Genomic DNA, 20,252 nt, shown 5'->3' with positions numbered 1-20,252 from the left:
GACAGCTGCATTCCCCCCATTGAGTTGAGGGTGTGAGGGGGACTCCAGGACTTTGTTTTATCATCTGGGGTGTGGCCAGGAGGTAACAAAAGAGAGACATATTTATTTATTTATTTATTTGCTTTTCAGAAAGGATCAAAAAATTGAATGCATAAGGTTTTAGTCCTCATTGCTTGTGTTTAGTTTTTCTTCCTTAAATGATATGTAATCAAACCATTTGTAACTGTTATTTCTCTGTAACACCAATGGTCAGACACCAGCAACTTGGTGTGTTTTCACTGAACAAAGTCAATAATGGATGTGTTATTATTTTCCTTTTGTAAAGCCCCATTTTTTTTCACCCAGAACAAATCTGGTGGTCCTAATGTTGGAGACAGACAGGAGGAGGCCTCAGCCCATCCTCCAGCCCAGTGCTAAGGCTGGTTCTGCTGCTCCACGCAGGCCAGCAGCAAGGGACAAGCAAGTTCGTTTTCTCCTCTCAATGGATGGCCTGAAGATCCTTGAAATCTACACCAAGCCACGGGTAGAAAACCAGCACTCACTGCTGAACAACTTTAGATGTTGTGTGTCCTTTACGTGTGATGGCAATGAAGAAAACCCATGGCTTTTAGCATGAACTAACATTGATGGGCACTCCTCTTGATAGTATCTCCAGCTTCGTAGGGACAGATGGAGCTCCTGTGCGGGTTCTTTCATCTCCACAGGAAGCCGACTGACCTCTGACATGCATCCGCTAACAACCTCCAGGCTCCAGGCTCTGAGCCCAGGTGCTGGGGAGTGAAGGCACAGAGTACTGGCCAGAAATGACAAGGTGTTGAGTCACATGGAACCTCCAGCTGGACTTTTCAGCCCGAGACTCCGTCTGTTCTCAAAGAACTATGAAAAGCACGTTGTTCCAGGAAAGATTGGAGTTCACTCACTGGAGAGCTCAACGATGGGGCTGAACGTCTGTGCAACACCCCTTAATTAATTGTGCTGAATTCCAGCAGCTCAGACTTTAGGAAAGGATTCTTCTCTCTGTGAGGATTTATAAAACCGCGTTAGGTTTGGAAAGAAAAAAGCAGTTACATCAACTGTATCTATATTATGTGCTACCTGAAGGTGGGATGTTGCTGTCTGCATGTCCTACAGAACTCCCCAGGGCTGAGTGTCACGGTCGCCATGGACCCACCAGTCTGTGAGTCGTGATGTCAACCTTTCTTTTTTCTTTCTTTTTTGACTTTTAGTGGTGCCGTGGAGGACAGTGTGTCAAATATGGTGATGAAGGCCCCAAGCCCACCCATGGCCACTGGTCGGACTGGTCTTCCTGGTCCCCTTGTTCCAGGACCTGCGGAGGAGGGGTGTCTCACAGAGACCGCCTGTGCACAAATCCCAAGTGAGCACGTCTGCACTTCCTTCTCACGAGCGATTTCTAAGCTGTGAACCTTCCCAACAGCGTCCGTACGGTAATACTGATCTGTACGTCACATAGTATTATAGGAATCAGTGAGAAGGTACAGCCCCCGGATGGAGCTGGGGGGCCTTATGCTAAGTGGAAGTCATATCCTATGATTTCACTCTTACTGGAACTTAAGAAACAAACAACCAAGGGGAAAAAATAAGAGAAGTAAGGAGACAAAGCAAGAAACAGACGCTTAGCACGCCAACGGTCACCAGAGGGGAGGTGTGTGGGGGACAAGGGAAACAGGTGATGGACAGAAAGAGTGCTGCTGTCATGAGGAGCACCAGGTGATGTGTAGAAGTGTTGAATCGCTCTATTGCACATCCGAATATTGCACTGTATGTTAACTGTATTAGAATTATTTAAAAAAAAGAATCGCTAAATAAGGAAGTCATTTTAGTCAAGTATTTCTCAAACAATGGTGTCTCTTCGGTATAACTTAAGATGCTAAAAAGTACTTGACCACAGCACAGGGAAACAGACCCTGCAGTGATACTCGGGAAATGGATTTTTACCACATTTATGTGCAATTCCAAGAGTCTCCCTTAAATAAGCAAATCTATCATGAAAGCATAGAGAACACGAATGAATAAGAAATCAGTAAGAACCATTTTTTATGTGAAAAAAGGCCAAATGTTTGGTTTTTCATCCAGTATACTTACTTGGGCAACCATCGGAGGCGTCCCCAGAGCAGTGGGGTGGGGGACTGTCTCCGTCCTCCTTTTGCACCTCAGCTGGTTTAAAACATGATCCTGTTGCAACCTTGTGGCCATGTCTTTAATGTGTGACACCCCGTACATCCCTTGCATGGAGAGGATGCCGTCTCCGTGCTGTGTCCACGTGGATTCCAGGGGCGTGAGCAGAGCCTCTTTCTTATTAGCACCAGCCAGTGGGAGGTGACTGTTCCTGAGCCGACCTGCTGTCCTGGCCTGGCCACAGGGAAGCTGATGGCAGACGAGGCTGCCATCCGGAAAGTGACGGATTTGAATGTTAGTCTCAGCTCTGCCTTCTGTCCTTTGTGCTGGGATGCTGGGCACCAGCAGTGAACAGGTGGCAAGCAGACCCACTTCCACATTGTAACTTGCCCTAGTGATGTCAGGAACACGGTTCATGCTGTTCGTGGTAAAGTCAGGGTCCCGTCGAGGTGCAGGCTTCTTCCTTCGTCACTGTGAGCCATTTAACTGGATCTGCTCATCTCTCCAATAAGCCTAGTTTCCAGCAAGGGGAGAGTGGCTATTAAACGCAAGATTTCTTCCTGTTGCAGACCATCGCATGGAGGCAAGTTTTGTGAGGGCTCGACTCGTACTCTGAGGCTTTGCAACAGTCAACAGTGTCCGCACAATAGCGTTGACTTCCGTGCGCTGCAGTGCGCCGAGTACAATGACAAACGTTTCCGAGGATGGCGCTACACGTGGAAGCCGTACACCCAAGTGGAAGGTGAATCCTAAATCCCTCCTCTACTAACGACCCTGTGCTTTGTTACCGGTACTCTTTAGAGGGGCGTGATCTTAAGTGCGCTGTTTGGATAGACTGTACGGCTGTGTGAGGTCACCGACCCAGGCTCTTCGCCTGCCCCAAGGCCATAAGCTTCTGGTCCAAACTAGACCAGCTGTGTGGTCAGAAATTAAGAAGAGACTAGAGGGTGGGAACCATACAGTGAGATCTTCAAAGAAGTGACAAAGCGTTCAAAATAGATGGTGTAGTGATCATGGGTCAGTGTTTTCCTCGTTACACATGCCAGCAGCTGCTGGTGATATCTCTCGAAGCATGTCACCCACTGAGCAGTTATCATGGCCGAAGAGTCAGAGCAAAAGTTTAGCATCTTTTGGAAAATTAGGTACTTTTCAAGCCTACTATTTTCTTGATTTAAACCAAGAGGGTTATTTGAACCATATGTCTGATTTTACTCTGCAGGTTGAGAGAAAGATGTATTATTCTTAAGATTACAGTAACTTGAACCTGGTAGCTCAGTTGGCATAATTTAAGGAGAAATTCAAAGAATAGTTAGTCATCTTGCTGTTTGAAACCGGGAATACTGTCCAAGCAACACTTAAGAAATACATGAATCTCCCCAATCTTACCCCTTTCCAGCCCAACAGACATAGTGTTTTTATGGTGAGAGTTTCATGAAGGCGGCACAGCCTCCACGGAAAACTTTGAGCAGTTTCACACAAAGCATTTTTGGTTGTGTTTTGAATTCTTAAACTCAGTAAAATTTGATCCAGTGAGAAATAAGTAGGCAGGAGAAAAAGGAGAAAGGACTTTGAAATTGAGGTCAACAAATGTGTATTATTCCTGACTCCACGGTCTCAGGAAATAAATACATTAATAAATACATTAAATTAATAAATAATACATTAATTAATAAATTCATAAATACATTAATCATGGAGGCACATACTCAACTCCATTCTTAGGGTTATTCAGTTGATTTCATCTTGTACAGTGAAGAAAATATTGGTAGATGAGTCTAAGCCCATGAAAATTCCTAAGGCAGACTATATTTTCATCATCAACTCTTCCGTTCTTTACCAAGAAGAAAGAAGGGAAAAAAGTCTCTATGAAAGTTCATATTAATTATGTAAATCGTAAAATCTTTGAAACAGATTATCAAGAGAGGAAGTGAACCTGGTCCACCATGCTTACGTGTACAATGATACCTACATTTTCCATGTATCCACATGTTTCGACAATCATTGTATTTATAGGAAACATTGTCCTCTGGATATCTTCTGGAGATTTCATCTAAAAGTTATTCCTTTTCTTGGTTCAAAAATATGTATTTCATCAAATGTGCTATTAAGAAATTTGGTGATCATTTGAATTCTTTTATTACGTTGGTGAGAATTTTATATATTGCTACTAAATGGTAATGACCTTTTGCATTTATACAAGAGAGTAGTTAATTATACTAGTAAAATAGTGAAGTTATGTTGTATTCAAGTCAACAAATATTTATTGAATGCCTACTATGTGCCATAAACTGGGTAAAGAACAAGGATAGGAAAGGACAAACAGAATAAAAAATTAATAGTGAATGAATACTATTATGGTGAAAAGAAATAAATTAATAGTGAAGCCTTATACAAATTAAAAATTAAAGGGAAAACCCAAGCCTCATGAGACCACCACAAAAAAAAAAAATGTATTTGCAATGAATGTTGTGTGGGAGTTATTTTATGGGGAAAAAAGAAAACTTTAAAAAGTCTATCTAAAATTTGGAGCAAAAATGATCAGAGCGTAAGTCTCTTTCTTATTTGTGTTTGTGTGTGTATTTCTTTTTAAGATCAGCAATTATGCAAACTCTACTGTATCGCAGAAGGATTTGATTTCTTCTTTTCTTTGTCAAATAAAGTCCAAGATGGGACTCCATGCTCGGAGGATAGCCGTAATGTTTGTGTAGATGGGATATGTGAGGTAATAATGATCGTTCATTCGTTCAACACACGTGTCCAGACAGTCTGCTCTGTGCCAGGCATCCTCTGCGGGGCTAAGGACACCAGGCATCTAAACCCCGCCCTTTCTCCCCGACCCACAGCCTGGGAGGGGGAGGGGGATGCCAGATGAACACACACTGAGACACACGGGATTGGTTGCCGTCAAGGTGCATGCAGAGGACGGGGAGCGGATTCCTTCCTAGATGCACATCCGGAGAGTTTGTGGGGCTCCTTGGAGAAGGGAGCTTCTGCGCTAGATCTGGAAGGGTGAGTTGGAGGGGTTTGGGGGAGCAGACTGGGAACAGGGTCCTGCGAGAAGGCGTGGGTTGGTAGGATCCGACTCAGGTGTCAGAGTACCCGAGGGCAGGCAGGGCCTGGGGGGCCGAGGGAGGTGACAAAGGGGAAGGGGTGCTCAGAGGGTTTGTATCCTCATATCAAGAAGGAACAGGCCCTGGGAATGGGGAAGAGCAGAGTGGGGTCAGCCTGCAGCAGCATGGGCAGCAACACAGATGGGGGCAGCGTTGAACCCCGAGGCCACTTTGCATCCTGTAGGGGTCTGTTATGTGGAGGGACTTGGAAGAGAGGCTGTGAAAGATTTGGTGGCAAAGTGACCATAGAGCCCTGAGCTCGCTGCCCCATGCTGAGTTGAGACGGAAGGAATTCTGTTATACGCAGAAATTTAAAGCCTTACCTGATCAAGTACACTGCATGTGAAGGATGGGTTTTTCCTTGAACTGATTCAGCGTGTGTACCCACTAGTCCAAGACTGTGGTCTTCATTTTACATTTCTCTAAGTTGGATGCCCCAGTACAGTGGGGTCCGCCACTGAGACACACACTGCCATCCATTTTACTGGGTGCAGATCGACTCCGCTCTATCAAGATCTCTTTCAGCGTTAATGTTCAGATCTCTGTCCATTTGGTCCAGTTACTAGTTGACCTGTGAAATATTTCATTATTTTCAGGTATTCTTAACGATACAGTGTCACAATCCCTTACGTGTAGTTCTGAAACCCCAAAAGCTATCACACAGAATGTGTATTGGCTGCACAATGTAAGCATCCCTGAATTTGTTTGCTGGCCAAAACCAGCTCAACTGATGTGAGAATGTTTGTCAGTTTTATTTAGTTCGCTTAGAGTGACCATGTTCGCATTTTGCTCTAGAAACATCGTGTATGTGTTTCATTATGGGCACTACCCTGGGCCGTGCTGGGACTTGCATGTTATGCGCATAATATGTTAATTACCCTCCTAAAATCCAAAAACGTTGAGTTCTGAAATGCATCTGGCCCTAAGGATTTCAAACAAAGAGTTGCTGGCTATAATTACTTCATTTCTGAATTTTTTACTTGCATATACTAAACTCTCTGTTAGGAAGTGTAACACTGGCAGGTACCATAGACATTATAAAGAGCCCCTTAAGTTCTAAGTTAGTAAACAAATATCACCCATTACATAATTTACTGCTGGGAATAATTCCCACGTGGCATGTGTTACTTCTCCGCATTACACACGGCACTATAGAGGCATGGCGGCAGGGTCCAATGGATCCTCCTGTGGACACATTGCTTGTCATTTACTAAGAGCTTTGTGTCAGTCTGAAATGCACTGTTATCTCCAGCACGACAATCTGAGAGATTTCACCGAGGGTTCCCGATTCTGAGGTCACGTAGCAGTACTGCAGAGAACAGATGACAGGGTCTCTTCCTTTGGACCCAAGAGTCGAGTTACAGTCTCGCTGTGCACATATTTGGTATCCAATAAATATTTGTTAACCACCCTGTGTGGGTGAAATGTTCTGCTCTTACGGGGAGGTTTCTCACTGGAGGTTTGTGACTTCGCTCTTGTCTTCTCTTGCATGGATGACGTGTGATCCCGGTCCCCCAGAGAGTCGGATGTGACAATGTCCTTGGGTCTGATGCTGTGGAAGACTCCTGCGGTGTGTGCAGGGGCAATAATTCAGACTGCACGACGCACGAGGGGCTCTACGCCAAGCCCCATGGCACCAACCGTGAGTACACAGAGCTTTGGGCAGGTGTTGAGCGGAGAAGATGGCGAGTGGAACTTCCTGGCAGGAAACCCTTGAGGGGCAGTGGAAACAGCAGCCTTAAGGGTCCTGCAAAGACCTGCACACTCTCCTCCCCTGCTTTGCTTGTCAAGCCTTTCCTTTGGATGGGAAGTAGTTGCTAGGTTACTATTAGCAAAAATAATAATAGTCTGCTCCAGTTTAAAAAAAAAAAGGAAAGAAGTCCCTTAAAGAACTAATGGACCTGACGGCCACACCGGAGTTCCTCCTGGTTCCCAGTGTGGGTCCCCAGGTTTTCGTGGTGGGGAGCCCCAGGAGCGTAGGGATTTCGGCTCGGTGTGTTGAATGAGATAGCACATTCTCTCCACGCCTGTTTCCGTCACTGTAGAATATTACCAGATGGTCACCATTCCTCCCGGAGCCCGGAGTATCCGCATCCGCGAAATGAACGTGTCTACCTCCTACATCTCTGTGCGCAACACCCTCCGAAAATACTACCTGAACGGACACTGGACGGTCGACTGGCCTGGCCGATACACGTTTTCAGGCACCACGTTCGACTACAGACGGTCGTCCCACGAGCCGGAGAGCTTAACCTCGTCTGGGCCAACCAACGAAACCCTGGTTGTGGAGGTAAACTCCAGCCTCTCGCCTTCAGGCTGGGGCGTGGGGGTCCTTCTGGCACGGGTGGGGACTGAGGGCCATTGGTATAATTTTAAGTGCACAGAATGAGGTTTATAATGTGAGGGCGTCTCAGAAACAGCACTGAGGGATGCACTAGGACCGTGGACTCGTTCTCTTTCTGGGGCCTCCTCACGTTTGTACTTATGTCCATCAGGCAGCTCCGGTTCGGGTTCCTTAATACTGGATTTTTACAAAAGTCTGCCCTGGTCCTGCAAGCTCTCTGGCTGTGAGAAGCTGGCACACTCAGGGGACTCTGTCTGCGCCTCTCTTTGGGGTGGGACCTCCTCCGAATCCTGTGGAATGGGAGCAAGATGAGCAAATCACCCGCTGTGCCCTCACAGGGGCCCGGTGGGCAGCGAGGGGCTCTCGCAACAGCCTCCCGACCCACTGCCCTCTTGTTCTCGACCCATGGCCGCAGAGGCTCGCAAACTGCAATTAGGCTCTTCCTACACCATGGTCTGTCCCCATGGGACTGAGCAGATGGAGGTGGTAGGGGTCGGCACTGCAGAACCCCTTACCGTTTTGTATTTCTGTGCAAGATGAAAGCACTTGGCTCAAAAGCAGTGGCCCCCTAAGCCCACAACTGGGTATGCAGACATGAGCCAACGAGTTGCCCCCCCACCTGTTCTGGGGGCCAGGCATCCCCCTCCTGTCCTCTCCTATCTTCCTGGGAGAGGCTTCCTTGGACAATCTGGGGGCAGCCAACCCATCTGCACATGTCCCATCTCTGCCTCCCCTTCTGACCCTCGGTTCTTCTCTTCACCCTGAATTCCTGCTCTGGTTATTTCTCCCGCCATCTCAGACTTCAGCTGGAATAACCACACAGGAGAGATAGGTCAAATGTGAAGAGGAACGTGGCTTATTAGGAGCTGCTCTGGATGGAAGAAGATCGGCAAAGGCTCAGGATATCAGGCAGGAGAGCAGCCCAGTGGCCTGGCCATGTAGCCTCCTCTCCAGGGCTCGCCCCTGTCCTCCAATACCTTCAACACCTTTGTCAGGGAAGGACCAGTGTGTTTACCCACGGGCACATCACATGAGGACCAATAAAGGCTCTAAGACTCAGAGATGGGATTTCTATCAACGGAGTAATGGTGAGGTTCCAAAATAAGAAGGCTTCTCACTGAGATCGTGGACCTGAGGCATTCGTGAGTGAGAATGGGACGGTCCATACGATTGGGTTTCACCCGAAGAAGGGAAGAGTTCCAGTGGGAGATGCTAAACTATAGTTCATGGACAGGTGCAACCTGAGAGATCTTTACTGAAAAGATCATTTTCTCCTGGAACTGCACGGTACATGCCAGTCGGCAAAAGACCTCAGCAGCCAGTCTCACTGATACCCACTCAGGAGGCCTGGGTTGCCTGGAACTCACTAGGAAGTGGGACGGTGTTCTATAGGCAGTGCTGTCTGATTGGCTCGGATGGACGGGATTTGTTGGGATCCCACGGAAACACTGGGGGAAGTAACCAAACACTTCAGTTGGGCTGCAGAGGTGTCTGAGGGCGTGCATGGAGGCATGTACTAAATGTGAGGTCGAGGAGTAAAATGTCCACATTTTTCCTAATGTGCTTGGTTCCTGCTGACCGTTCACTTCTTTTTAGAAATTTCGTACGGATTTTGGAGGATGGACAGGATTTCTCATCGTAACGTACTTACTGTTGATGTTGTTTATGTATTATTTACAAATTAGCTTTTATTTGTCAGTTCCATTTTAACTTGTTCTACCCCCCTTTTTATTTCTTTTTTTGTTTTTGTTTTCCAGCTCCTGTTTCAGGGAAGGAACCCGGGCATTGCCTGGGAGTACTCTGTGCCTCGGCTGCGCGGTGAGAAGCAGCCTGGCAGCCAACCTCACTACACGTGGGCCATCATTCGGTCTGAGTGCTCCGTGTCCTGTGGTGGGGGTAGGTCACTTCTCACACCTCCCCTGGTGGTGGGCACTGAGGGGCCCTGGCGCATCCAGGCCATGGGCATGCTGGACTCACGGGTCCCCCCCCCCGTCTCAGCAGGTAGCTCAGAGCTTCTGCCTGAGGTGGGCAACCTGTCCCCAAGGGAGAGCAGAGAACAGGGGCTCTGGATGTCCCTGGAAGGCCTGGCTTGCCTTCTCCCATCCATCTACCTCAGTGTGGGGCTCTGAGGAGCTCATGCCCTGAACTGGTTTCTCCTTTCCATCTAAGTGAAGATTTGATAAAGTATAGTTTTGTTGTTTGAGATTATTGAAATGAAAGTCACTCAAATTTTTGTATGGATTGTGCTGGTGATGAGAAATAGAAGCTTACACGAAAATACCATGATACAGTTGGAGGTTTGGTCAAATGGTCTCGCTCAAAAAATTTATGAAGTCATATATCGAAATCCACCCAGAAAGCATAAGAATTTTATGCAAGTTGCACTGGAAATGACTAGAAACAGCATGTCAAAAGGAGAATTTCACATGACAATTGATGGCTTTGTCATTTTAATGCCATACGAACTGGACCACAGGCATGACTGAATTGATAAAGTTAGTTCATTGCAAGAACATTCTCAGCTAGAGCCAGACACACTGTCTGATAAAGAGAGACAGGTAAATTTTTTAAGTGTAGAAACACAATATTCAATTTTATCTGATATTTAGAAAACAAACAAGTTTTCAAAAAGATATGCAGATTTCAGCTTTGTGAATTCCTGGTTTAATAATTAAGCAATTAGACAGTTGTATATTTAAGTAAAAAAAAGTACAAAAACGGGCACTTGCATAAAGTAAGAATCTAATGAATAAAGAGAGTAAAAATGGGATGGCATTGAAAGTATAGACTGCTCTGGGCAGTACAGACATTTTAACAATGCTTATTTTTCCGATCCATGAACATGGAACGGTCTTCCATCTTTTTGTATCTTCCTCAGTTTCTTTCATGAGTGTTCTGTAGTTCCTCGAGTACAGATCCTTTACCTCTTTGGTTAGGTTTATTCCCAGGTATCCTGTGGTTCTTGGTGCTATAGTAAATGGAATCGATTCTCTAATTTCCCTTTCTGTGTTTTCATTGTTAGTGTATAAGAAAGCAACTGATTTCTGTACATTGACTTTGTATAATGTCACGTTACTGAATTGCTGTATGAGTTCTAGTAGTTTGGGGGTGGAGTCTTTTGGGTTTTCCATATAAAGAATCATGTCATCTGGGAAGAGAGAGAGTCTGACTTCTTCTTTGCCAATTTGAATACCTTTTATTTCTCTTTGTTTTCTGATTTTTGTTGCTAGGACTTCTAATACTATGTTGAACAAGAGTGGTGAGAGTGGGCATCCTTGTCGTGTTCCTGATCTCAAAGGGAAGACTGTGAGCTTTTTCCCATTGAGGATGATATTTGCTGTGGGTTTTTCATAAATAGATTTTATGAAGTTCAGGAATGTTCCCTCTGTCCGTATACTATAAAGCGTTTTCATCAGGAACGGATGCTGTATCTTGTCAAATGCTTTTTCTGCATCAATTGAGAGGACCATGTGGTTCTTCTCTCTTCTCTTATTGATTTGTTCTATCACACTGATTGATTCGCAAATGTTGAACCAACCTTGCAACCCAGGGATGAATCCTACTGGTCATGGTGGAGAATCCATTTAGTGCACTGTTGGATCCTGTTTGCTAGGATCTTGTTGAGAATCTTAGCATCCAATTCATCAGGGACATTGGTCTGAAATTCTCCTTTTTGGTGGGGTCTTTGCCTGGTGTGGGGATCAGGGTAATGCAGGCTTCATAGAAAGTGTCTGGAAGTTTTCCTTCTGTTTCTATTTTTGAAACAGCTTCAGGAGAATAGATATTACTTCTTCTTTGAATGTTTGGTAGAATTCCCCAGGGAATCTGTCAGGTCCTGGACTCTTTGTTTTTTGGGAGGTTTTTGATCACTGCTTCAGTCTCATTACTAGATATTGGTCTATTCAGGTTGTCAGTTTCTTCCTGATTCAGTCTTGGAAGTTTATAGGTTTCCAGGAAGGTATCCGGAGCACTGGAAAAAAAAAAAGAATAAAATTAAGATTTATTTTTAAAGTAAAAATGAATTCAAATATTCTTAATAGTTGCTCTAATAAAAGACAAGAAAGAAATAGAGAAAAACAAAGATTAACAAAAAAAGTAAGTCTGGATAGTTAACACTAATGTGCTTGATCCACATGAACTCTTCCCATCATTAACTAAGAATAAAATAATGAAATCATATTTAAATTCTGACATTAAGAGCTTTTTAAGGAAAAACAGGATTCTCTTCTGTGCATACGGAGAGCAGACAAGTGGCTCTAATTACAAAACAGAGAAAAGTATACGGGCCCCTCGCTGGGGATGGGACCAGACAAGCTCCCATGGCCCCACTCAGGACACAGAGGAACAAAACTATGTTCATAGCCACCCCTGTGTGTGACATGGGAAAATCAATTTCTAATCATATTTATTCCTCTTCCCTTTCCCTTCTGATCTTAATACCACCCCTCGTGCTTTCACAGATTGTCTGAATATACTGGATGCTGTCCATCCCTATTTAGGGATAGCTAATAGTGCTTGATTAAATTAATGACGGAATCACAAAGCCTCGTATTTGTGCAAGGACACTGTGATTTTCAGAATGCTTCTTCGTATTTTTCATTTGGTGGAAAAGTATAAGGAATTGCATGGGAACATCTGGAGGTTGGCGGGTCTGCACCTGTTTCTTCACGGCCGCTTCACTCATGTCCCCTGTTAGCGCGGCAGGCATTCCGAGGTGCACTTGGTTTTCTCAGCTCTTACTGAGTTCCTTGTCTCAGGATCCCGAAAATGCTGAATGTGTGATTAGCGTACTTGCAAATCAATGAATTGGTCCTCAGGAATAATCCTCACATTGAGGTTTCTGGAAGAAATCAACACAGAACCTATTCCAAAATCATTTGCTTAAAGGATTGCACTGTAGAGTCAGTGGACGTGTGGTGTATTTTCAGTCTGGGTGGAACATTGATGGGAAATTAGGGTTTGTCCGTCCAACAACTCGATGGAGCACAGGATGCCTGGCTTTCAGCACCTCCTGTGGTGTGGGGCTCCCCTGACAGTCTTCCTGCTAGAAACCCCACCTGCCTAGGTCCCAAGTCTCAGCACTTGCTCCAAGTACCCTCCCTGGCCACAGGGGAAAGTTCAGGAAGGGTTAAACCAGACCTTCCCCTGTATCCTTAAACGGATACGGCACTCCGTCTTCACTCTCCTGCTGTCTCAGTGCCCTCGGGATTCATTCTCCAGAGGACCAAGAGGACAGTGAGAAAAGCGTGTTGCTGTTCACTGAGCATCTGCCATGTGTTTTCACCTACGCTGACTTGAACAAGCTCGAAGCGGGGGTGAGAGGGGAAACAGGACGTGTTTGCTGAGACAGTTCTGGGCTGCAGGAGGGCACCCTCCACAAAATCTTGGCAACAGACTTTCATGTCCTTGACGCTGTAGGGTTTTATGAGTATCAATGCCTAGAAGTAATCATTATTCCTGTCTCAGAGGTCTTGGTATTGTTTTCCCTCCTTCTATAGAAACCAGAGACTCAGGACGTTGAGGAATTACCCCAGACAACCCGGCAGGCAGTGTGGGTTCAAAAACTCCACTGACCCTGTGTGCTTCCAAGCGTGGCCAAACTCCCAGGGGTCCCCACTGCTCATGGCCTCGAATCCGTTCACGTTCTTGAACTAAGATCATTCTACCAGAAAGCACAGTGGCTCCATCCTGTGTCTTCCCTCCACATAGAGCATTTGCTGATCAATGGGAACGGCCGTTCCCTGAACAGGAGCCTGAAGGGCGGCTAGCAAGGGGTCCCTCATGGACCAAGCAGCCCTTCGTGGCGTGACCACTTGAAGGTCAAGTCTTTGTCCTGTTTAGTCCTAATGTGCGCTCTTTTTTGATCCGTGTTTGATGGACTTGTCAGCGTTCCCCAGTGTCTGAGATCACACGGTTAATTGTCAAGGATTAAGCACAGAGCGTCGTCTTCAGCTGGGGGCGGTTAGTTCCCCAGCTTACAAGTGGCTATGTTGAGCAAACAGTTGACCAGAATTCACTGCCTATGCCTTTCCGAACGTTGGTGTTTCAGGATTTGATGGAGATAAATCCTGAGTTCCTTTAAGTTTATAGAATGTTTCCTTAATTCTATGCCACTGGAGACTCGCACTTCTAAAAGGTGCGCCAGGTTCTGTAAGTTCTGCATTATCTGAGAAGAGCACACATAACTGTCTGGATGATTCACATTGGAGGCTGACCATTCAAAATGAATCTGTTCTCATTTTTTCAGTTCCGTGAGGGAATAAGTAAACTCACCAGCGAATCTGGTGGAAAGAGCTCTGGATCCCTGTCTTCCTTTCTTGGGGGCCTCAGTTAGCATGTCACCCAACAGTCTCAACCTGAGCCCCCAGGGCAACGGGAAGACCTGGCATGATTTTCATTTTATCTGTGCATGTCATGTTTTCAAGATCTCTAGTTGCACAGACCTTCCGAAATCCTGGGTTGTGAACCTTTTTTTTTTTTTTTTTTTTTTTGGTTGTGAACCTTTTAAAGCATAATTTTCGTAGCTATCTCCCTGGGAACTTAATGTCTCCAAGGGCACCTTTCAATGACCCAGTCAGGGAATTAATGAACTGGGAAAGACACTTGGAAACTCCCCTACCTCTTGTTCATTCAAGAAACATGTATTGCCTGATATCAGTGGAAGATACAGAATGCTTTTGTTTTACTTTATTTTATTTTATTTTATTTTAAAGAGGTCACGTTTCCTTCTCTATTCTAATGGTCCCACCTCTCTCTGGAAAATAAGATTTCCTGACAGACCCAGGGCAAATCCAACCTTTCATCTTCTTTTCCGTCAAGCTTCCCCTGCTCCTTTTTCCTTTCCACTCACTTTTATGATATGACCTCATTTTTTATTTCAATGATCCTGCTTTAGCTGCACCTTGACTGGACTCTCAGCCAGTGTCTGGGCGTCAGAGAGGGGTCTGGGCTTACGTGGAGAAACAGGAAGCCACGAAGAGAGTTAGCATGGGAACTGCCTTAGCTGATGACGTCTGTCTCTAAGGTGGACACGTTTTTCACATGATAGTGACACACGGTAATGACTCTCACTTCCAGTGGAGAAGCATCCGCCATTTCTCAAAATTGCATATGCTATAATCTTTAAAAATCAGCCTCTGATTCAGTTGGTTTAGTGCATTTCAAATGACTTACCTCAAACTGCTGCTTTACTTCCAAGTGAAATGCTTATTACAATTTGGCTTAGAGCTATGTTCTAAGCTCTCCACTGTGCGCCAGGCAGTGTCTGGGGATAATGCTTTTCGCTTAAGTGAAAACATTGATCTGATTCACAGTTAGCATTTCTCAAACAAATCTTAGGGGTGCCTGGGTGGCTCAGTTGGTTAAGGGTCCGCCTCTTGGGTTCGGCGTAGGTCACGGTCTCAGGGGTGCGAGGTTGAGCCCCACACTGGGCTCCGTGCTCAGAAAGGGGCTGCATGAGATTCCATCCCTCTCCCTCCGCCCCACTCCCAGCTCATGTACGTCTTCTCTCTCTTTCTCTCAATTAAATAAAATCTTTTAAAAATTCTCAGACAAATCTTAAAATTGGCTGTGAGCCAGCCTCTCATACTTTTCCAGTACTGCTGTCTTCACCATCCACATGAACTACATTAGTTAATCGATCAAGTTCAGGAAACGGAATGGGACCCTTAACAGCCTTGCCCTTACCCAGCTGATCCCAAACCGTTCTTTCGTTCCCTCACTTCCTCCGTCAACAAGTTGTTGGCAGGCACACATCCTAACCTCGGACTTCTCAAAGTCGGGAGGAAATGCAGAGACCTTTGCTTCCCTTCCTGTCTGTGGGCTGAACAGTGAACTAATAACCGGTTCCTTCACACGGAGAGTGACTGGTGCCGTTCTAGTGTTACAGCAGGTGAAACAAGGCACATCAGCCCATCTCAGCCTCGGAAGGGAGGACTTCAGTCCTGCAGTCCTGCCTTACGGGCGTGAGGCACGATGCTGAGACTGTGAGGGAAATGACGTCCACTGGCTCTGTCCTCAGAAACATGAGCGTGCTCCAGAGTGGAGGCAGACAGGGGTGCACAAGGCTGAGAATGCGCAGGGGACCCGGGAGCGTGGTGCAGGGGACGAGGTTCGGCTGACCTTGCATTGTCTGCCACAGCACAGTCACTCTCCTCATTGGCCAAAATCACCCTCTCTCCTCATAACCACTGCTCCATTAGATCTTTCCACCTTTGCTTGCTAGAATGCTCTGAATCCTGCAGAAAGTGTTCCTTCTTCCTTTTTTACACTGTAACAAAAGGGCTGAACTTGTCCTTTTTGGTCCCTGAAACCAAATTGAAACAGGTCTTGCTCTCTCCTCCCTGCATTGGGTTACCTTTGAGCCAAGTTCATAAAAATGCCTACTGTGTCTTTATCCAAGACCCTGCTAAGCTACAAAAGGCATTACCCCCTTGCTGACATCTTTGTTCCCGAAAAGCAGAGGAGAAATCGAGGAAAGGGTCATCTTCTGGAGAGGGAGCACCTTTCTCGGGGCCTGGGCTGCGATGTCCACCCCTGCCCATCTCCACAGGCATGCTCAGAGAACCAGGGTGAAACGGGGAAGCCCGACTCTTCCCAGGGATCAGGGATCCTTCACCATGCCAGAGCCTCCTGAGTTGGGACATACCTCCCTGACCAGGGACAGTCGGTTCGAGTGTCCATCTGAGGTCAGCCCCATCACTGAGTCACACCAGGCTCCTCTCACCATGCCCCTGCTGTGGTGAGAGTGCACATGTGCCTGGGTTCCCGGTCTCTGGTACCCACACTTGGAAGCAGAAGGACGGGTGCTGGGAACCCACAGCAAGCCTAGTGGCTCCGCAGTCGGCCATTTTGGACAGGTCGCCGCATCAGGGGAATCAGATTCGGGCCAGTTCCTTGTTGCAGGAGAACATCACGGGCCATCCATAGATGACTGTTGTCACCACCATCCAGGCTCTGGGACATGTTAGGACAACAGAGGCTTAGTGTGATCGTGCTGGGCAGTGCTGTCCCTTGCATACAGCTGGGAGTCCCTGAGACTCGGAGAAGCTCCCAGGACATCACCCACTCTGTCTTCCTGGCCTTCTCCTCACCCCTCCAATTCTGAGGGTCCTCACTGCTTGCTCAAGACACACCCGTGAATACCTAGCCCTGGTGATAGAAATGATGCTTCTCAAAAGACGGCGTGCGTTCATTGGTGGAATATTTTCTAGTTTTCCGTGTAGTTTTGCTTCCGTGATTGGTTCCTTTCTCTTTATAAAAGAAGGATAAGGCTTTGACAACAGCTGGTTTTCATTCTACAGTTAGAATCAGTTAGAACTTGGAGACTGGTAAAACCATTGTCTTCAAGACGGAATAGTCCCCTTCCAGGTACTTCAGCAAAATATGAAGATATAAAAGTGATTTCTGAAGAACAGGCCAGGGCTGGTTCCCACAAGAAGGTAACGGTGGCCTGCGCACTTGGTTCGTGAACCCCCGTCTTCCACAGGCGGGGCTTCGCTCTGGGCTGTCCCCGGTTCCAGGATCGCCTTCTTCGGTTTCCTTACGTCAGCCTTCAGAGGCTGCGCTGCTCCTCTCTGCCCCATTACCACGCGCCACGTTAGATCCCCGCCCGTCTGATTCTGGCACTCCTGTGCGCTCCGTGACTTCTGCTTCCGACAAGTCGTTGAGTGTTGCTGCCGAGATCTTGCTTCCCAGATGTGTCCTCACTGAGAAACGAGACTGAGTCTTAGGAACCCTCCGCTCGGTGGTGGAGGAGACCCCGTTTCACAGGAAACTCATCTGAAGCACCACGGTCTCTACGCTGCTGTGAAAGCGGAGCCCTGCCACCCTCCATGCTGGGGGGCATGTGACTGTCTCTGTGCTTTTATCTTCTCAGAATGTTCAGAAATTTGAAAACACTCAAAGACAGAAATATTTAAATTCACTTTTCTATCTCTCCTTGTTGATGTGGGCTGGGGAAATCAATTTCAAATGAAGATCTCGAGCATCCTGCCACCTACAAACAGATGGGACGTGCGGGTGGGCCTCGCCACGCCAGTCTTCGTTACCTGGGAGGTCGGCATCCCTGGGCCCTGCCACGGGCGCCTGGGCTGTAAGCCTCTCTGTTGCCCACGTGGATGGCGAGACCCTGCAGCCTGTGGGCTGTGGCCTGTGACTATTACCGTGCTTAGCCAGCACTCCCCCAGCCTGCCTGTGCCTTGCTCCTGTACGTGTGACCTGATTTCATCCTGGTGAAAAAACCAAGAGATATCGGGTGTAGTTCTCCTTCTGAAAATGCAGAAATGGAGGTAAATACCATAGTAGGACTTGAAAAGGTAATTTTATGTAAGCTCTCAAGTCCTTCTGTGCAGAATACCCAGGGTCTGGGCCCATCAGCTGCACGGAAATGAGTCATTCCAACACTCGATCCAACACTGTGGGATCGAGCATCACTCGGATTTGTTTCGCTTTGGTTTTGAGTCTCTTCCATAACAATTTCCTACCTGTAAGTTTTCTTCTTGTCCTGAACTTTTCCCTGGGTCTGAGACAAGGACTTGGTGCCGCGGGTTTGGTGTTGCCTGGGTTCTGAGCGTGTCTCCTCCATGCTCACTGGTACTGAGCTCCAGGATGCCTCTGGACCACAGGCTGTGCACCCCCCCACCCCAGATCAGCAGCGCTCTCAGTTTCCTGGCCTGGATGTCTGTGGTCCCTTTTACACTTGACCTGGGTGTACATCTGTCTTTGCTATTTGCTGCACTCTCTCTGTGTTTACATTCTGTGACAGCCTGGAACAGGCTTGGGTCATGGCTGGTCGTGGCCTTTGCTGCTTTTCATTAGCTGCTGAGCCCCCCAGGGTCTAGCATTGGGCCTGGCCCTCGCCAGCCACCAATGATCTATTTGTCAAGAGGACAAATGTGGGATCGCGACGACTTTTTGATTCAAAAATACCTGAAGGCTGTGTTTGGAAAGGGTGACATGGGCTCATCCCGCTGTTACCCAGAAACACGTGCCCCTCCATTGGAGCGGCTTCTGCATGGCTCCTGTGCTCACCTCACTCCTGCCCCCAGACGCAAAGCAGGGAGCAGAGCCTGGAAGTCACTTCCATCATTCAGAATTCGAGTTCCCTTGCTTCAGCTCCTGGGGAATAGAGTTTAAAAAATTGCCCGCCGGTGTATGAAGTTCCGAAATAGAAAGCGGTACGCATCTCTTTCTGTCTCAAACACAAATCAAACAAGAGCTTACAGTTTCTCCCTGCGTATGTCATGCTGGATGGATGGAAAGACTGTGCCGGGAAGTGACGGGCTGTGCCTCGCTGAGCTGGAGGAGACTGCGTGATGTTTGTGTCCCGCCTGCCAGGAATCACGGCAAGGCCCTGCCTCTTAAAATCTCGTGACCTTATGAGCTACTTAAGCCTTTTATGCCTTGGTGAGTCCATCTATAAAATGAGGATAATAATGTAAGCTGCCCTAGAGAGTTCCTTTAAGGATTAAATGACAGACTACCTGTAAAGCTCCTAACACTCTGTCCAGCCAAATAAATGTCAGCCCCAATTCCCTCCTGTTAATGTTACAGCTTTGCCTCAGAAACCAGACAGTTTAGGTTCCGAAACTCTTGAAGCAGGAGGGAATCCTGTCATGATCTTATTTTCCATGAGGTCCCCTGGCAGGGATGAGGAGCGCATTCCTCCTTATTTGGGATTATGTCGTCGCCTTCGAAGGAGTGTGCTTTTGTGCACCCATGTGTCGACCTGTGTGCGTGCACACACGCACACCTGGATAAATGTATGCACGGGTGTGCAGGTTTGTAGCTGCTGTGGCTGAGGAGGTCAAAGCGTGGCCCCCATCTTCCCGCGACACTGGGACAGAGGCCAGTGCCCTCAGCTGCCTCCACGTCCTGCGCACTGGCCTGCGCACGGTGTGCAGACTTCAGTCTGGGGAGCAGATGACCGGGGATCGCTGCTGCAGAGAGGCATTCCTGTGACCCGTCTCCTGACTTCTCCACTTCCTGGGATGGAGCCTGCCTCCCCTCTGGTGACTCAGGCCATCCGTCCCCGCTCTGTCCCGACAGCCGGGATGATATGGCGGCTCATCTTCCTACGGCTGTTGTCGGACAAGCCTCCTGACACGCTGGACCCACTCGCCCCACACTGGGGGCCCTGGCTGTCTCTCTGTTTGGTACTCGGAAACCTCTTTTGTAGAATTCTGTCTTCCCTTGGTCCCCCCAGGCTGGTGTCTCGGCGTCCATCCTAACAGTGTGTCAGCCCGTATGCCCTTCCTTACCCAAAGAGCAGATGCCCCAAGATGCTGAGTATGAAATCCTTATACTTGTGGTGAGCAGAAGTCCCCGATGAAGGACCCAAGGGAGCCCTTTGAACGGGGACCATAGACGGGGGCTGCTGGGGGGCTCAGCTGGTGAAGCCTCTGCCTTCTGCTCAGGTTGTGATCCTGGGGTCCTGGGATCGAGCCCAGCGTGGGGTCCCTGCTCAGCGGCAAGCCCGCTTCTCCTCTCTCTCTGCCCCTCCCCTCACTAGGACTTTCACTCTCTCCCTCAAATGAATAAGTAAAACCATAAAAACAAAACATAGCACTGCACATAGACATGAGGGTTGTTTATGTTGTTTAACACTTAACACTTGCCATAGTTCCTGTGGATGGTGGACAGACTGAGGAGCCAAATGTGGA

At 47.4% G+C, this 20,252-nt stretch overlaps 1 protein-coding gene across 1 annotated transcript in view; it reads left to right on the top strand.

Moving 5' to 3' along the window:
- ADAMTS16 (ADAM metallopeptidase with thrombospondin type 1 motif 16) overlaps positions 1–20,252 on the top strand; it is a 156,016-nt gene that overhangs the window by 82,704 nt on the left and 53,060 nt on the right. The window contains exons 12-17 of the mRNA XM_046001179.1: positions 1,227–1,375; positions 2,706–2,878; positions 4,728–4,858; positions 6,765–6,888; positions 7,292–7,536; positions 9,348–9,486. Coding sequence (XP_045857135.1) covers positions 1,227–1,375; positions 2,706–2,878; positions 4,728–4,858; positions 6,765–6,888; positions 7,292–7,536; positions 9,348–9,486 — 961 coding nt within the window. The remainder of the gene's footprint in view (positions 1–1,226; positions 1,376–2,705; positions 2,879–4,727; positions 4,859–6,764; positions 6,889–7,291; positions 7,537–9,347; positions 9,487–20,252) is intronic.

This window comes from Meles meles, chromosome 3, assembly GCF_922984935.1.
Source record: "Meles meles chromosome 3, mMelMel3.1 paternal haplotype, whole genome shotgun sequence".
Lineage (NCBI taxonomy): Eukaryota > Metazoa > Chordata > Mammalia > Carnivora > Mustelidae > Meles > Meles meles.
The sequence above is the reverse complement of the archived record's forward strand: the minus strand, read 5'-3'. Positions and strand labels throughout refer to the sequence as shown.